Source organism: Zootoca vivipara, chromosome 13 (genome assembly GCF_963506605.1).
Source record: "Zootoca vivipara chromosome 13, rZooViv1.1, whole genome shotgun sequence".
NCBI lineage: Eukaryota > Metazoa > Chordata > Lepidosauria > Squamata > Lacertidae > Zootoca > Zootoca vivipara.
In genome coordinates this window covers 49142846-49156473 of record NC_083288.1, presented here as the reverse complement: position 1 = coordinate 49156473, position 13628 = coordinate 49142846, and the positions used below count along the sequence as shown (strand labels likewise).

The following is a 13628-nucleotide window of genomic DNA, read 5'->3' as shown; positions in this document are numbered from 1 at the left end:
TTATTATTCCAAAAATGAAACCTTCCTATCTCTGGTTGTAAATATTAAGATACCAGCAAGAATGAGTCTTTCAGTAAAAATAAAATAAAAAATGATTTAAATCAAGTCTTACTGACGAGTGATTTAAATTGATTTGGTTTAAATCAAATCCACCCTGTTCCCCACTCACGAGGGCAAAGTGAGTAAGTCCCACTAAGTTCAACTAAGTCTACTTCTACTTTCCCCGGAGTAAGCGCCATTGAATTTAGCATGAATTTAAAATTCATTAGTGGTACCTCTACTTACAAATAACTCTACTTACGAATGGAGCTCTGTCCGCCATCTTGGATGCGGTTTAGATAGGATTTTTTCTACTTACGAATTTTTAGATACGGTTGCTTCGACTTACGAATTTTTTCTCCCACTGCATTCCTATGGGATTCGACTTACAATTTTTTTCGACTTAGAAATGTGTGTTCGGAACGCATTAAATTCGTAAGTAGATGTACCACTGTAATTGAATTTTGCTTCTGAGAAGACATGCATTTGCTCCCACTGCTTACTGACAAACACCTTCCATATCGTTCTCCCATTTCAGCATAAGGCAGCCAGTTTAACCTTCTTTCCCCCCCCCCTCCATTTCTCCCTTTCGTGACCCAGAAGGCCCCCGCAAAAGCCCTCGCCCCACCCATCTCTCCCTTTTTATCAAAGGGGAAGAAGGAGGGAGGGCAAGGAAGCCAAGATATAGCCTCCTTTAAATAAGAATAATGATAAAACCTGCCCTTTTAATATGGGGGGAAGCTATTTAAGGGGAACCAACAACGTAACAACCACCAGAAAATAAAAATAAGAGCACTTCCCCCCCTTTTGGTACCTTGGTTCTCAAACACTTTGGTATTCAAACGCCTTGGTTCCCAAACGCTGAAAACCCAGAAATGTTCCGGTTTTTGAACGTTTTTCGGAAGCCAAATGTCCGATGCGGCTTTGGCTATTGTTTTCGGGGCTCCTGCACCAATCAGAAGCGGCGCCTTGGTTTGCGAACATTTCGGAAGTCAAATGGACTTCCACAATGGATTGAGTTTGGCGCTTTTGTTTTTGCTATTTATTTTGCGTTTTTGTTTTTGAGGTTTTCCCAGTTCATTTGTTTTGTGACTGTGTGGAACCCAGTTCAGCTACTGATTGGTTGTGTGACTGCAGTACACGGTTTATTGCTTTCATTTTATGGGTCAATGATCTTGTTAGACAGTAAAATTCATGTTAAATGGCTGTTTTAGGTGCTTTTTTCCAAAGTGTGCAGCGGATGAATCCGCTTTGCGTTACTTTCTATGGGAAAGAGCGCCTTGGTTTTGGAGCGGACTTCCGGAATGGATCAACTTTGAGAAGCAAGGTACCATTGTATAAGACTGTGGGAACAAATGTGTGAGAAAGCAAAGGGGTGAGGGGAAAATTGAGGAGAGATGATTGGCAAGGAGGAGAAAACGGAGCATAACAGGGGGGGAGAGGCAATTCCACACATGCTCAGAAAGGAGAGAAACCAATGCATAGCCAAATGTGCACACACAAAAAAAATGCAGAAGGGGAAAGCGTCAACACAATGAGACAAAGACACACATGTGCAAGAGGGGAGAAGGGAGGAAAGAGGCTTAAACAACAGGGCATGGGTTTTTGTTTAACTCAGAAGCAGATAGCCCCCGTTTATTTTTTTCACGGGAGAAAGGAAGGGGGAATGGGAACCCCAGCAAGAAGCCTGGAGCCAAATCAACTGGCATCTCCCTCAACCACCTACCAAATTGTCGCCTATCCTATACAGTGGTCCCTTGGTTCTCAAACGTCTTGGTTCTCAAACAACTTGGAGCCCAAACACTGCAAACCCGGAAGGAAGTGTTCCGGTTTGCGAACCTTTTTCGGAAGTCGAACATGCTCCGTTTTGAGTGCCGTGCTTCCGTTTTAAGAGTTACGCTGAGGTCTGTCTGTTTTTGCTATTTATTTTGCGTTTTCGTGGCTCTCTTTTTTGTGTGACTGTGTGGAACCCAGTTCAGCTACTGATTGATTGATTGATTGATTGATTGATTGTGTGACGGCAGCACATTGTTTATTGCTTTCCTTTTATGGAACAATGGTCTCGTTAGATTGTAAAATTCATGTTAAATGGCTGTTTTAGGGGTGGTTTTTAAAAGTCTGGAACGGATGAATCCGTTTTGCATTACTTTCTATGGGAAAGCGCGCCTTGGTTTTGGAATGCTTTGGTTTTGGAATGGACTTCCGGAACGGATTAAGCTTGAGAACCAAGGTACCACTGTACTTAAAGCAAGAACTGCATGGTGTCCGAGGCGAGCTCTCGGCAGCTGCTTCGCTGGCTGCTTTTGTCAGCGCCTGCTCTTGTAGTTCACTGTCCCCTGCAGGAGGCAGGGGAGAGCAGAGCCGGAAGAGTTAACAGGGGCTGCAGGAACCGACAGAAGCGTTGGCTGCCTTTCCCCGCATCGTGATCTTTGCATAGCACACACACATCGTGATTGGCGATATATCGCCAGGTCCAATATCATGAAACCATTATCACAATGTGGACTTCAAAACCAGTTTTGGAAGATATATCGATACATCGCCTTGCCCTCGGCAAGGTCCTCTAACGACTATACCACACTGCCTGCATTGCGGGGCGTTGGAATAGATGACCCTTGCGCCCCTTCCAAGTCTACGATTCTGTAATTCTATTATCCTGTGTTCTAAATCCACCCAGAACAGCAGCAGCAGCTTCCAAATGAAATCACAGGCAGGATTTGAAATTTGAACAACGGGAAGATATATGAAATAAAAGGTAAAGGTACAGGTACCCCTGACCGTTAGGTCCAGTCGCGGACGACTCTGGGGTTGTGGCGCTCATCTCGCTTTACTGGCCGAGGGAGCCGGCGTACAGCTTCCAGGTCATGACTAAGCCGCTTCTGGCGAACCAGAGCAGTGCACGGAAACGCCGTTTACCTTCCCACTGGAGCGGTACCTATTTATCTACTTGCACTTTGATGTGCTTTTGAACTGCTAAGTTGGCAGGAACTGGGACTGAGCAATGGGAGCTCACCCTGTCGCAGGGATTCGAACCGCCGCCGACCTTCTGATCGGCAAGCCCTGGGCTCTGTGGTTTAGACCACAGAGCCACCTGCGTCACATATATGAAATAGAGGAACATATATTAGATGAAATGTAGAATATTATATGGTATACCAAAGGGATGGATATAAAAGCAGCATGGATGGAAAGGTGGGAAGTCCAATTATAAGAGAAATGTATAACAGATTTGAAATTAATTGGTTAAAGTTATGAAAATCTAATAGCAATCTCTTTAAAAAGGAACAGGAACAGCAGCAGCAGCTTCCAAGTCTCCTCCCACCATCACCGCCCCCACTGCCCCCGGCAAATCAGAGCGCTTACCTCTGCCCAGGAGACACATTGCGGGAGCTCAAATAGCCAATCATCGAGTGGCACAGCTCTGAGCAGTCCTCTGGCAGCTTCCTGTGCAAGACCTCCAGCGCCACCTGGAGGCAGAGGCTGAAATACTTGTTGGTGATGAAACCTGGAAGGAGGAAAAAAAGATTTTGAAGGGAGACTGTTTAGCTGCTAAACTTTAGCAAGGAGATACCGCAGGTGGGGGCGCCACCCGTCACCCACACCTGACATCCTTAAGACTCTTGTCTTAAGGTTTTGCACTCTGGTCTATGCATGCAGACCATAATAAGGCAAAAAGATGCCCGTAGCAGTGGAACAGACTTAATGAATTCACAAAGCAAGTTGGGGACAGGAGGCGAGAAGGTGGGGGGGAGGGGTCACATTTTGGAACGCCCCTTTGCATTTTCAATCCCACAAACAGAAACAAGGCACAGGCTGGGGGTTTTGTGGCCGCTTGTCATGTATGATCTAGCCAAGATTCCTGCATTGCAGGGGGTTGGACTTTATGACCCTCGGGGGTCCCTTCCAACTTGACGGTCAGGTTCTAGACGACAGGCAATGAAAGAACGACAGCCCCTCATCTCTCTCTCTCTCTCCCCTCTCATTTGCCCCAATTGTACTTTCCTTCACTTATTTGTTTCGTAACACAAGAAAATCTATAATAATTTTTTTTTTGAAAAAGAGAGAATTGCACACAGCCCCCATCCACAGCATGGTACAGTCCACTGCATCTCTCCAAGACCCTCCCCCCCACCCCCGTTTCCTAAAGCTGGTGGAAGTGTCCGTCAGATCCAACAGCCCCTCCTCCCTCCAGGAGTCCCCAGGTTGAGCTGGATTCGCATTCGCAGCAGGCGGCGCAGCCTCACTTGGAATGTGCTCCTGAAAGCTCCCTTTGAATTCGCCCAGGAGGGAATGGAAGGTGTCTGGGACCTCAAATTCCGAAGGCCCATCGCTCTCCAGTTTAGCCTTTTTGGCCCTGGAGAAAGAAGACCCTGGAGGGATGAGAGAGAAAGAGAGAAATGTTCATGAGAGAGAGAAAAAACTGGCAGGGGAAGGAAGATAGCTGAATATTAAAACACCCTCACAGCACTCCTTTGCAAATGTGCAAAATGTGCAAAATGTTCTCCCCTATATCATTGTTAGAAGGATTGTGATAAACTTAGCACATATTGTCATTTATGGTGGAAATGCACTTTTTTGGGAATTTAATGTTGACAGAAATGACGCACGCCTCTAAAGAAACGACTGTTTGCCGTCCAAAATCAAATGCTAATGAATGAATGAATATTTTTGATGATACAAATGTTGATATAGTGTCAAAAGAACCAGCCTTGCGCACATTCTTGGTAGCTCAAATAATTATTGCAACTCAGCGGAAAACAGCCCAAAAATCTTACACCGCGTGTTTGGCGCCACTCACCCTGGGATATAGCTATAATGGTCAAAAATTACACATAATTTTACATGATTTGGCATAACAAATATATCTGAACCATCATTTTTAAGTCAACCAGCGTCACAAGGCTGGCAAACTTTGAACCATGCTTGACAATAAAATAATATTAATATTCTTTCTTCAAGTTTCACTTTTTTCATTATTTAATGATTTACTATTTACCCCGTATGTAACTGTACTTGTTTTATATGCCTATGCTAGTTTTAGTTATTTTTATTCATCTCATAAAACTTACACACCGCTTGATTGAAAGAAACCAACAACCAACCTCACAGTCGTCTTAAGAAAGATAAAACAATGAAATTTTAAAAAATAATTTAATACTTTTGAAAAGCTAAAATAACAATAATAAGTAACAGATAAAAGCTCACTTCAACTGGGTAGGCTTGCTGAAACAAAAATGTGCCAAAAGAGTAGGGTTTTTTTTAAAAAAGTTTTCATTTCCATCTGTTGCTTTAATTTCTCTATCCATTTTATATACATTATAAAACAAAATTTTAAAAATGGCATTGGTTCCTCGGTGGGTTTGTTTTGTTTTGTTATTACGTTACGTATTTTGCATATTTTATGTTGCAAACCGCCCCGCAACCTTCGGGTGAAGGGTGGGATATAAATTTAACAGATAAAATAAAATAAAAAGCAAGCTGCACTCACCTGACCCCGGGAGCCCCCTTATCACGTCCGACCTGACCCGGACCCCTCCGAGCACCTGCAGCAGTGTCCGCACCACGAAGCTGGCGTGGATGTCCAGGGCAAATGTTGGCAGCTCTTCCTGCACGGCCCTCGCCAGCTCCAGAACCTGGTCCTCCAGTGCTTCAGCATCCTCTGCTCCCTCCGAAATCAGGACCAGGGCTCTGAGCAGGGCCGCCTCCAGGATGTGAGCCCCGCAGGGGTGGCAGGCGGCCAGGCGCAGAGCGGGGAGGAAGGCCCGCAGGAGGCGGCTCAGGCTGGGCGCAGAGGCAGAAGGAAGGAGGGCCTGGAGGAGCAGAGAGCCGGCTTTGTCCAGGGCCAGGGGGAGGGCCACGGCTTCCGCCTCCACTAGGACGTTGCTGACAAAAAGGGCTTGGGGTGGGAAGAAAAGCAAGACAACGTTATGTCAGTTCTGTGTCCAGGGCAGCTGTCTGCCAGCTCCCCCTGGTACGCAGGCTGAGACCCTAAATGCCTGGCCGCCCAACCTCCGTCAAGACTTCTAAAGGAGTCTGTTCTGCTACTCCAACCTTCAGAAAACTATTTCAACCCAGCCTTCATTATTATTTCAACCCAGCTCAGGTGGATAATTTGGTCTTCCCCACGAGTGGTTTTATTCTCATTTGTTAGTTATCTTATATATAAGCCGTCTTGAGGTGGTAGTTTAGGTAGTGATGAATGAATCAATGGCAATAATAATAGTAGTGTTTTTAACAAGACTTCTAAGAGGCTAAGATTTCCATGCTAGCCACAGAGGAAAGGAACCCCCCCCCCTGCTGCAGGCAGAATGAAAGAATACTAGAATTTTAGCAGGCTAGCAAAATAAACATTGAGGACTAGCAACTTGTGTGGGCTTATTTGCATGGCTGCCCACCAACGCCTCCTGCTCTTAGCTCACATAACCCAATGAACACCTGCAGCTTTGGGAACACCCACCCAGGTCCTTATGGGGTCCCGGCCGCAGGATCCCATTCATCCAGTGCTTTACCAGCTGCACTGGCTCCCAGTGGAGGACAGGATCAGGTTTAAGGTGCTGGCTTTGACCTTTAAAGCCCTATGCGGCTTGGGACCCTTGTACCTACGGGACCGCCTCTCCTGGTATGCCCCGCGGAGGATCTTAAGGTCCACAAACAACAATATTCTGGAGATCCCGAGCCATAAGGTGGCTAGATTGGCCTCTACTCTACTAGGGCCAGGGCCTTTTCAGTATTGGCCCCAACTTGGTGGAACGCTTTCACAGGAGACCAGGGCCCTGCGGGATTTGTCATCTTTCCACAAGGCCTGCAAGACAGAGCTGTTCCGCCTGGCCTTTGGGCTGGACTTAGTCTGACCCCTGTGTTTTTCCTCCCTCACGGTTTGGATTTATGGACTACTTAAAATGAGGCTGCATTTTAAATTTTAATATTGTATTTTAATCTGTATTCTAATTAATTGCTTTTTATGTTTTATTGTAATTTTATTGGTGTTAGCCGCCCTGAGCCCGGTTTTGACTGGGGAGGGTGGGGTATAAATAAAATTTTATTATTATTATTATTATTATTATTATTACCTCTTTGTAAGACCTAACGCACACCAGAAGCGGTTCAGTCAGACTAGCCACATGGCCCAGAAAAGCTGTATGCAGGCAAACGCCGGCTCCCTTGGCCTGAAAGCGGAGATGAGTGCCACACCACATAGTCGAATTCGACTCCAGGGACGTACAACTCCCAATAGACTGTGATCTACCCACAGTGTAAAAAAAACTGGCAGTGATCTACCCATTGTCGTTGGATGGATCAAAGTTGTTGAGCTTTTATTGGGAAGCCAAGGTGGTTGAGCTTTTTTTTAGGAAGCAAATGAATGAATGGAACTGAATATATGAAGGAATGGAACTGAATGAGCATTGTGATATACACAGAACATAATCAAAAGTTGATTATATAAAACACAGTTGAGGGTCCTGAATCCCCAGTCTGATAGTGGAACTTAATCTGATGGCCCACTTTTTTGCTAGGAAGCAAAAGTTGCTGAGCTTTTTTAGGAAAGCCATAGTTGTAGAGCTTTTTTAGGAAAGGCAACGTTCTTGAGTTTTCTTGGGAAAGCCAAAGTTGTAGAGCTTTTTTTGAGGGGGGGGAGTAGATCACTGAGTGGCCAGAGATCTACCAGGAACACCCCATGATCTACCAGTAGATCACGATCTACCTGTTGGACGTGCCTGGACTAGACCATCCAGGGGTCCTTTACCTTTTACTTTTACCTTTTCGTATACGTACACCCAAACCGTGTCTCCACCTGCTTCCCCATCATCACACCCAACGCACATCTCCCCAAACATCTTACCTTTCTCCTCATCAGAGTCAAACCCGGATTTCAACGTCTCGTGAGCACGACGAAAATACTCAGCTGCCGCAGGCTCCAGTTTGGGCAGCGGTTCCCTCTTGCTTTCCTTGGGCCCTCCCTCCTGGGTCGAGGGGGCAGGCTCTCTCTTGTTTTCCTTGGGCCGCCCCTCCTGGGTCGAGGAGGCAGGCTCTCTCTTGTTTTCCTTGGGCCGCCCCTCCTGGGTCGAGGAGGCAGGTTCTCTCTCGTTTTCCTTGGGCTGCCCCTCCTGGGTCGAGGAGGCAGGCTCACTCTCGTTTTCCTTGGGCTCCCCCTCCTGGGTTGAGGAGGCAGACAAGGTTCGTTTCCTCTCATCCTTCTTCTGGGCTCCTTTTTGTGGTTGGGGAGGGACCCCCATAGCTGCAGGTGGGCAGGGGCGCCTCAACACACAAATCTGTCTGCAGTCAGGAAATCAACAGTTATTTAACTGGGGAGGTTTTATCTACTACGCTCGGAGATCAGGTGCAAATAAAAACGCCGGTTAAGGTAAAGAGCAGAATTGCAAGTGTGGCATAGTGGTGAACTGTCAGACCCAAGGCTAGGGGAAATGAAAACGTTCGCTATGTGGCCATCTCTCGCCTTAGCCTATATCCTACCTCGCAGGGCTGTCATGAAGATGGGGTGGGAGGAAGAAAAAGAGCACATATTCGGCTCTTGGGTTTCTTAGAGGTAGCGTAACGGCAAAGATAACATCGGATTTTAAAATCTCAGAAGTTTCAATTAAAAAACCAGATCTAAAGACATTTGGTAAGGGTGAAGAGAAGAAATAAAATGGCATGTGCTCTTGTTGCATCGCAGGGTCCCTTTAGGGGCACATTCGCATCACACATTTAAGGCACTATGATACCCCTTTAGGCAGCCATGGCTTCTCCCAAAGGATCCTGGGAGCTGCAGTCTGTTGAGGGTGCTGAAAGCTGTAGCAACAGAGTGGCCTCCTAACCACCTTCAGCTCCCTGGACAAACTACACCTCCCAGAATGCTTTGGGCAGGTGAAGCCATGAGTGTTTCAGGGTTAAATGCCTGGTGTGGATATGGCTCGACTATCGCAGAATCACAGAACTGGAGAGTTGGAAGGGGACCCCGAGGGTCATCCAGTCCAACCCCACCCCCGCAATGCAGGAATCTCAACTAGATCATACATGACAGGCGGCCACCCAGCCTCTGTTTAAAGACCTCCAATGTTACTGCCTGGGAAGTAATTTTTTATATATAAAGAAACTTAATAAAAACTGATTTAGAAGAAGAAGAAACCTCCACGGAAGTCCACCGCCCTATCCCACCCTAGGAGCACAATAAACATCACCTGTTGAGCTTCTGACTGCAACGCAGCTGAAAACTCAGGGAGAAAACCATCACTTAAAAATTAAAATTAATAAAAAATAAAAATTAAGCATTGATATAATTGGAAAAACAAGGGATCAAGGACTCGCCTTCTCCTGCTGCTGCAATCGGGTTTTTAAGCAGCAAAGGTGGGAAGCGGCTCGGCGGGGAACAAGCACCCGCCGCCGACCCTCCTTCCTTGGAGGCCACCGGAGCCTGGCAAAAAACGACGCATGGCGCCTGCCAGCTGCCTCCCAGCATGCACCGCGCGCCGCCCCACCCCGGCCGCCCCCAGCTCGCGTCCCCACAATGCAACGCGGGCAAGAAGCCGGAAGGGAGGGAAGGAGGGCTGCTCCGTCCCAGCATGCTCCGCGCGAGGGAGCGCGCCTCCCATCCCAGAATGCCCCGCTGGTCGTTTCTTTAACCCCGTGAAGGGATTCCCAGGCGCTTTCTTTTCCTTTTCCCCGCCCTCCTGTGTTGATTGACGTGACAAAATAAACCAAGACATCTTTAATAAAAAAATACGTTTAAAAACAAACAAACCCAAAAAACAACAACCAAATAGAAGGATTTTCTCAAGCACACGCGCCACCAGACATAATCCCAAAGCGAAATGAACCTGTCAAAACTTATCGCCTCATACCCGGTATAAGTAACTCAAAACAACCTTCATAGCAGTAAATAAACAACACGGACCTTAGAGCCAGCATAAATACAAAGGGAGAGGGGGTATTTAAAATACTGTAGAGTAAATAGCAAAACATTGTTTTAAAAAGTCTTTCAAACTTAACTATTTACTATTTGAAATAGTAAATAGAAAAACAGTTTTTTAAAGTATTTAGGGCATAGTAAATAGCAAAACATTGTTTTTAAAAGTATTTAAAATACTGTATGGTAAATAGCAATACATAGTTTTAAAACGTTTAAGACGTAAATAGCAAAACATGGTTTTTAAAAGTCTTTAAAACATAGTAAAGTCTTTAAAACATAGTAAATAGAAAAACATAGGTTTTAAGTCTTTAAAACATAGTAAATAGTAAAACATAGTTTTTAAAAGTCTTTAAAGTACTGTGTAGTAAATAGAAAAACATAGTTTTAAAAAGTCTTTAAAACATAGTAAATAAAAAAACATTGTTTTTTATAAAGTCTGTTGAGAATGATGCTTCAGGCAAGCGGTGGGTTCTTTGTCTTCAAAAGCCAGGGCTGCCACAAATCAGTTAGTCCTTAAGGTTACACAGGACTCCTTGTGTTTTTCGCTGTGACTCACTGCCACATTTTCTAGTACCCCTGTGCAACTTGTTGAATTGTGGGCCAGTTCCTTTAGTGTGCAAGGTTAAGCTTTTCCTGCGTTGCTGTGGCCACCCTCATCCTGGCATGCGAATGATAGCAGGTATGAGAAAACGTGATTTATGGATCTGAAACAGAGCCATACAGCGTCGTATCCCCGCTTGCTCCCTGTTTCCTTCAACCAGGATCCAGCACCGAATCTCTGGGGCAGAGACCTAGATATGTCACTGGACACAGGTACACCTTGTAGTTCCTCCCAGGCTCAGAAACAGCAGATCTAGGTGTCTCATATTCTCTTCCCAAAAGAAGCCATTAATTTTGTGGCCCGGATGAAATCATATTAATTATAATTACAGGGTGTCGGGATTCTCTAGGACTCAGACAGATTTAGCCCCTGGGTGTTCCCAGTCTAAGGGATATAATAACTCATCATCCTAGTTCAACTCTTTTGTTTTCACTTATCTTGACCTAGTTCTGACCCAGATTTCCCCAGGGTGGGAAATCCGGTCGCCAAACAAGGTCTGGCCAAATAGATTCACAGCACAATCAAATTGTTGAAAACGTGTTTGAGAGTGTAAGCTTGGGCCAATGTTTAAAGATGTAGGCTGACTCAGGTAAGAATGAGTTTACGGATGTGTTATTTGTGTGGCTATTGAAAGACTGGAAATATACTGAATAAACAGAATCTAAGGTAATTTTGTGGATTTTGATCTTTTAATGATGATGGTGATAATTTTATTATTTGTAACACGTCCACTTTACTGGGTTGGGTTGTCAGTTTTAGCCTGTATTTAGTTTGTAATTGTTTTATATACAGGATTTAATTTTATTTCCTTCACTAGCTGGCCCTGCACGCGTTGCTGTGCGTTAGTCTGTGAAATGGAGGGTAATAGCCCCCCTTCAGATACCCCTGAGCCTCAGAGTCCCCCTGAGTTGAGGTGAGATACTGTGGAGAGGGCAGGTTTCATCTCTGTGTCCCCCCCCCCCTGTTCTGACCCATTACGTATCCCTGCCCTCTATTCGGACACCCCTCCCCCCCCCGGCAGGCCCCTACCTCCACTTGGCCTAGTCTGGAAAGCGGCCTAGTCTGCAAAGCCGAGGTGAGATACTGTGGAGAGGGCAGGTTTCATCCCTGTGTCTCCCCCCACCCTGTTCTGACCCATTACTTATCCCTGCCCTCTATTCGCCCCCCCCCACCTCCACTTGGCCTAGTCTGGAAAGCGGCCTAGTCTGTCTGATAATGGCCGCCTTGGTGGTTTCAGTTGCTTGGTTGATGATGCCATTTGGTTTGTGGGTGTGGCTTAGATTTCACAGGAAGGGAGGGGGTGGAGGAGGGTACTACGCCACTTGAGGGCGCTGTTTGACTTAGTGTAAAACCAGGTCTACACCTGCCCAGGTGTGTGATTTGAGGGATTTTTGCCCCCAACAACGCTCGGGGAGTGGCCTGGATCATTGTGTCAAAATTTCAGGACGATCGGTCAAGCGGTTACGGAGAAAAGTGTAGAATGCAGTTTCACGATTTTTACATTTTTATATATATATAGATAAACCGCTTTGTAATCTTTTCTGATTAGAAGTGGTATACTGTATAATATTTGAAGTACTGTAATAGTAATTCTCCGTCAAAATTAACTCCGTGCATGCTCAGAGGCATTGCATTTTTCAGCACATTACATATTCCCAAACCACGTTCTGTCATTGAAAAGCTATTCTGAGGCTAAGCTCTGGGGAATGATGATCTAAGGAGAGGCCGGAAAATAAGTAGGGGTGAAGCAGGTTTTGCCATGGATTTTGGTATATCTTGTGGTTTCTTCTCTAAAGCGATCAAGGAAAGGGAAACTTTTTTTAAATATGCCTAAAATAGAGTCTCTTTTAGTTGCTGCAACAATTTTACTGTCAGCATGACATCAGCACCCACCCACCAAAAGCAGCAATTATGAACAATTATTCACCCTTGACAATGTCACGCTCATGCTGTGTCACAGCAGGGAGGGAGGATTTCGGGTGAAAACTGGGACAACAGAAACTCATTCTTTTCCAGAGAACTGTTGGGTTTCAGAAAACACCTGTAGGATCCTGTTGCATTTAAACCTTCCTCACCAGAATGTGATCCAATAACTTTATTTCAGTGGTAGGGCTGACTTGTGGAGCCTGGAATGTCCTGGAAAAAATTCAGTGGTACTACTTCCCTGGAAAGAATCCAGGAACCCCTGCCCCTACACTCTCCCTAATAATAATAATTTTATTGTTAATACCCAGCCCAAATGACTGGGTTTCTCCAGCCACTCTGGGTGGTTTCCAGCAAAATATAAAAAATAAATAAAATAACAAACTTCATTTCTAAAAGTTGTGTACTGTAATTCTTTATCTCCCTGACATCTGATGGGAGGGCATTCCATAAGGAGGGTGCCACTGCTGTGAAGGCCCTCTGCCTGGTTCCGTTTCTCCCTTCTTCTCCTGTTCCTTCTTCTTTCTTCGGAGATATCGTAGCCAAGGAAGATTCTCTGCCCTGCATATGGTCTGGTGTGTCTGTAAGTGACTGTAAAGGCCAATTCTGGATCCACACGTCCTTCCATAGTGGGGGCATAGGTTTCCAGTTAAGAGGTGATCATGGTGAGTGGTATGTACTGAGCTGAATCATAGAATCATAGACTGCTGATTCTGGTTCCTATTGTTCTATGATTCAGCTCAGTACATAACAGTGAGGGTTTGCCAAATGTGCCTTCCTCTTGGCTCATTTCTCACTTTTGACCTCAGTTTGAGCATCTTCAAAGACCATGACACTTTTGGTAAAGGCTGTTCTCCAACTGGAGCACTCACAGGCCAGTGTTTCCCAGTTGTCGGTGTTTATACTGCATTTTTTGGGATTTGCCTTGAGTCTTTAAACCTCTTTTGTTGACCACCAGCATTATGCTTCCCCTTTTAAAGTTCGGAATAGAGTACAGTACCGGTAGTTTCTTTTGAAAACCTCAGTGCTACTCCTCTGCTTGCAACCAGCCTGGGGCAGAGACTCCCTTCTCTAAACTGCTATTAAAGGTAAGGTAAAGGGACCCCTGACCATTAGGTCCAGTCGTGACCGACTCTGGGGTTGCGCACTCATCTCGCA

General features: G+C 45.5%; 1 protein-coding gene across 4 annotated transcripts in view; it reads right to left on the bottom strand.

Annotated features, from left to right (window-relative positions):
- NOP9 (NOP9 nucleolar protein) overlaps positions 1-9509 on the bottom strand; it is a 29902-nt gene extending 20393 nt beyond the window's left edge. For 2 of the 4 annotated variants that reach the window (XM_035135750.2, XM_035135747.2), the window contains exons 1-5: positions 9219-9509; positions 7880-8313; positions 5528-5935; positions 4284-4409; positions 3403-3544 (exon numbers count right to left, since the gene is read on the bottom strand). In XM_035135750.2, coding sequence (XP_034991641.1) covers positions 3403-3544; positions 4284-4409; positions 5528-5935; positions 7880-8313; positions 9219-9268 — 1160 coding nt within the window. In that variant the 5' untranslated portion in view covers positions 9269-9509. The remainder of the gene's footprint in view (positions 1-3402; positions 3545-4283; positions 4410-5527; positions 5936-7879; positions 8314-9218) is intronic. The other 2 variants (XM_035135749.2, XM_060281872.1) reach the window with 2 other exon arrangements.
- Between the last annotated feature and the right edge of the window lie 4119 nt (positions 9510-13628).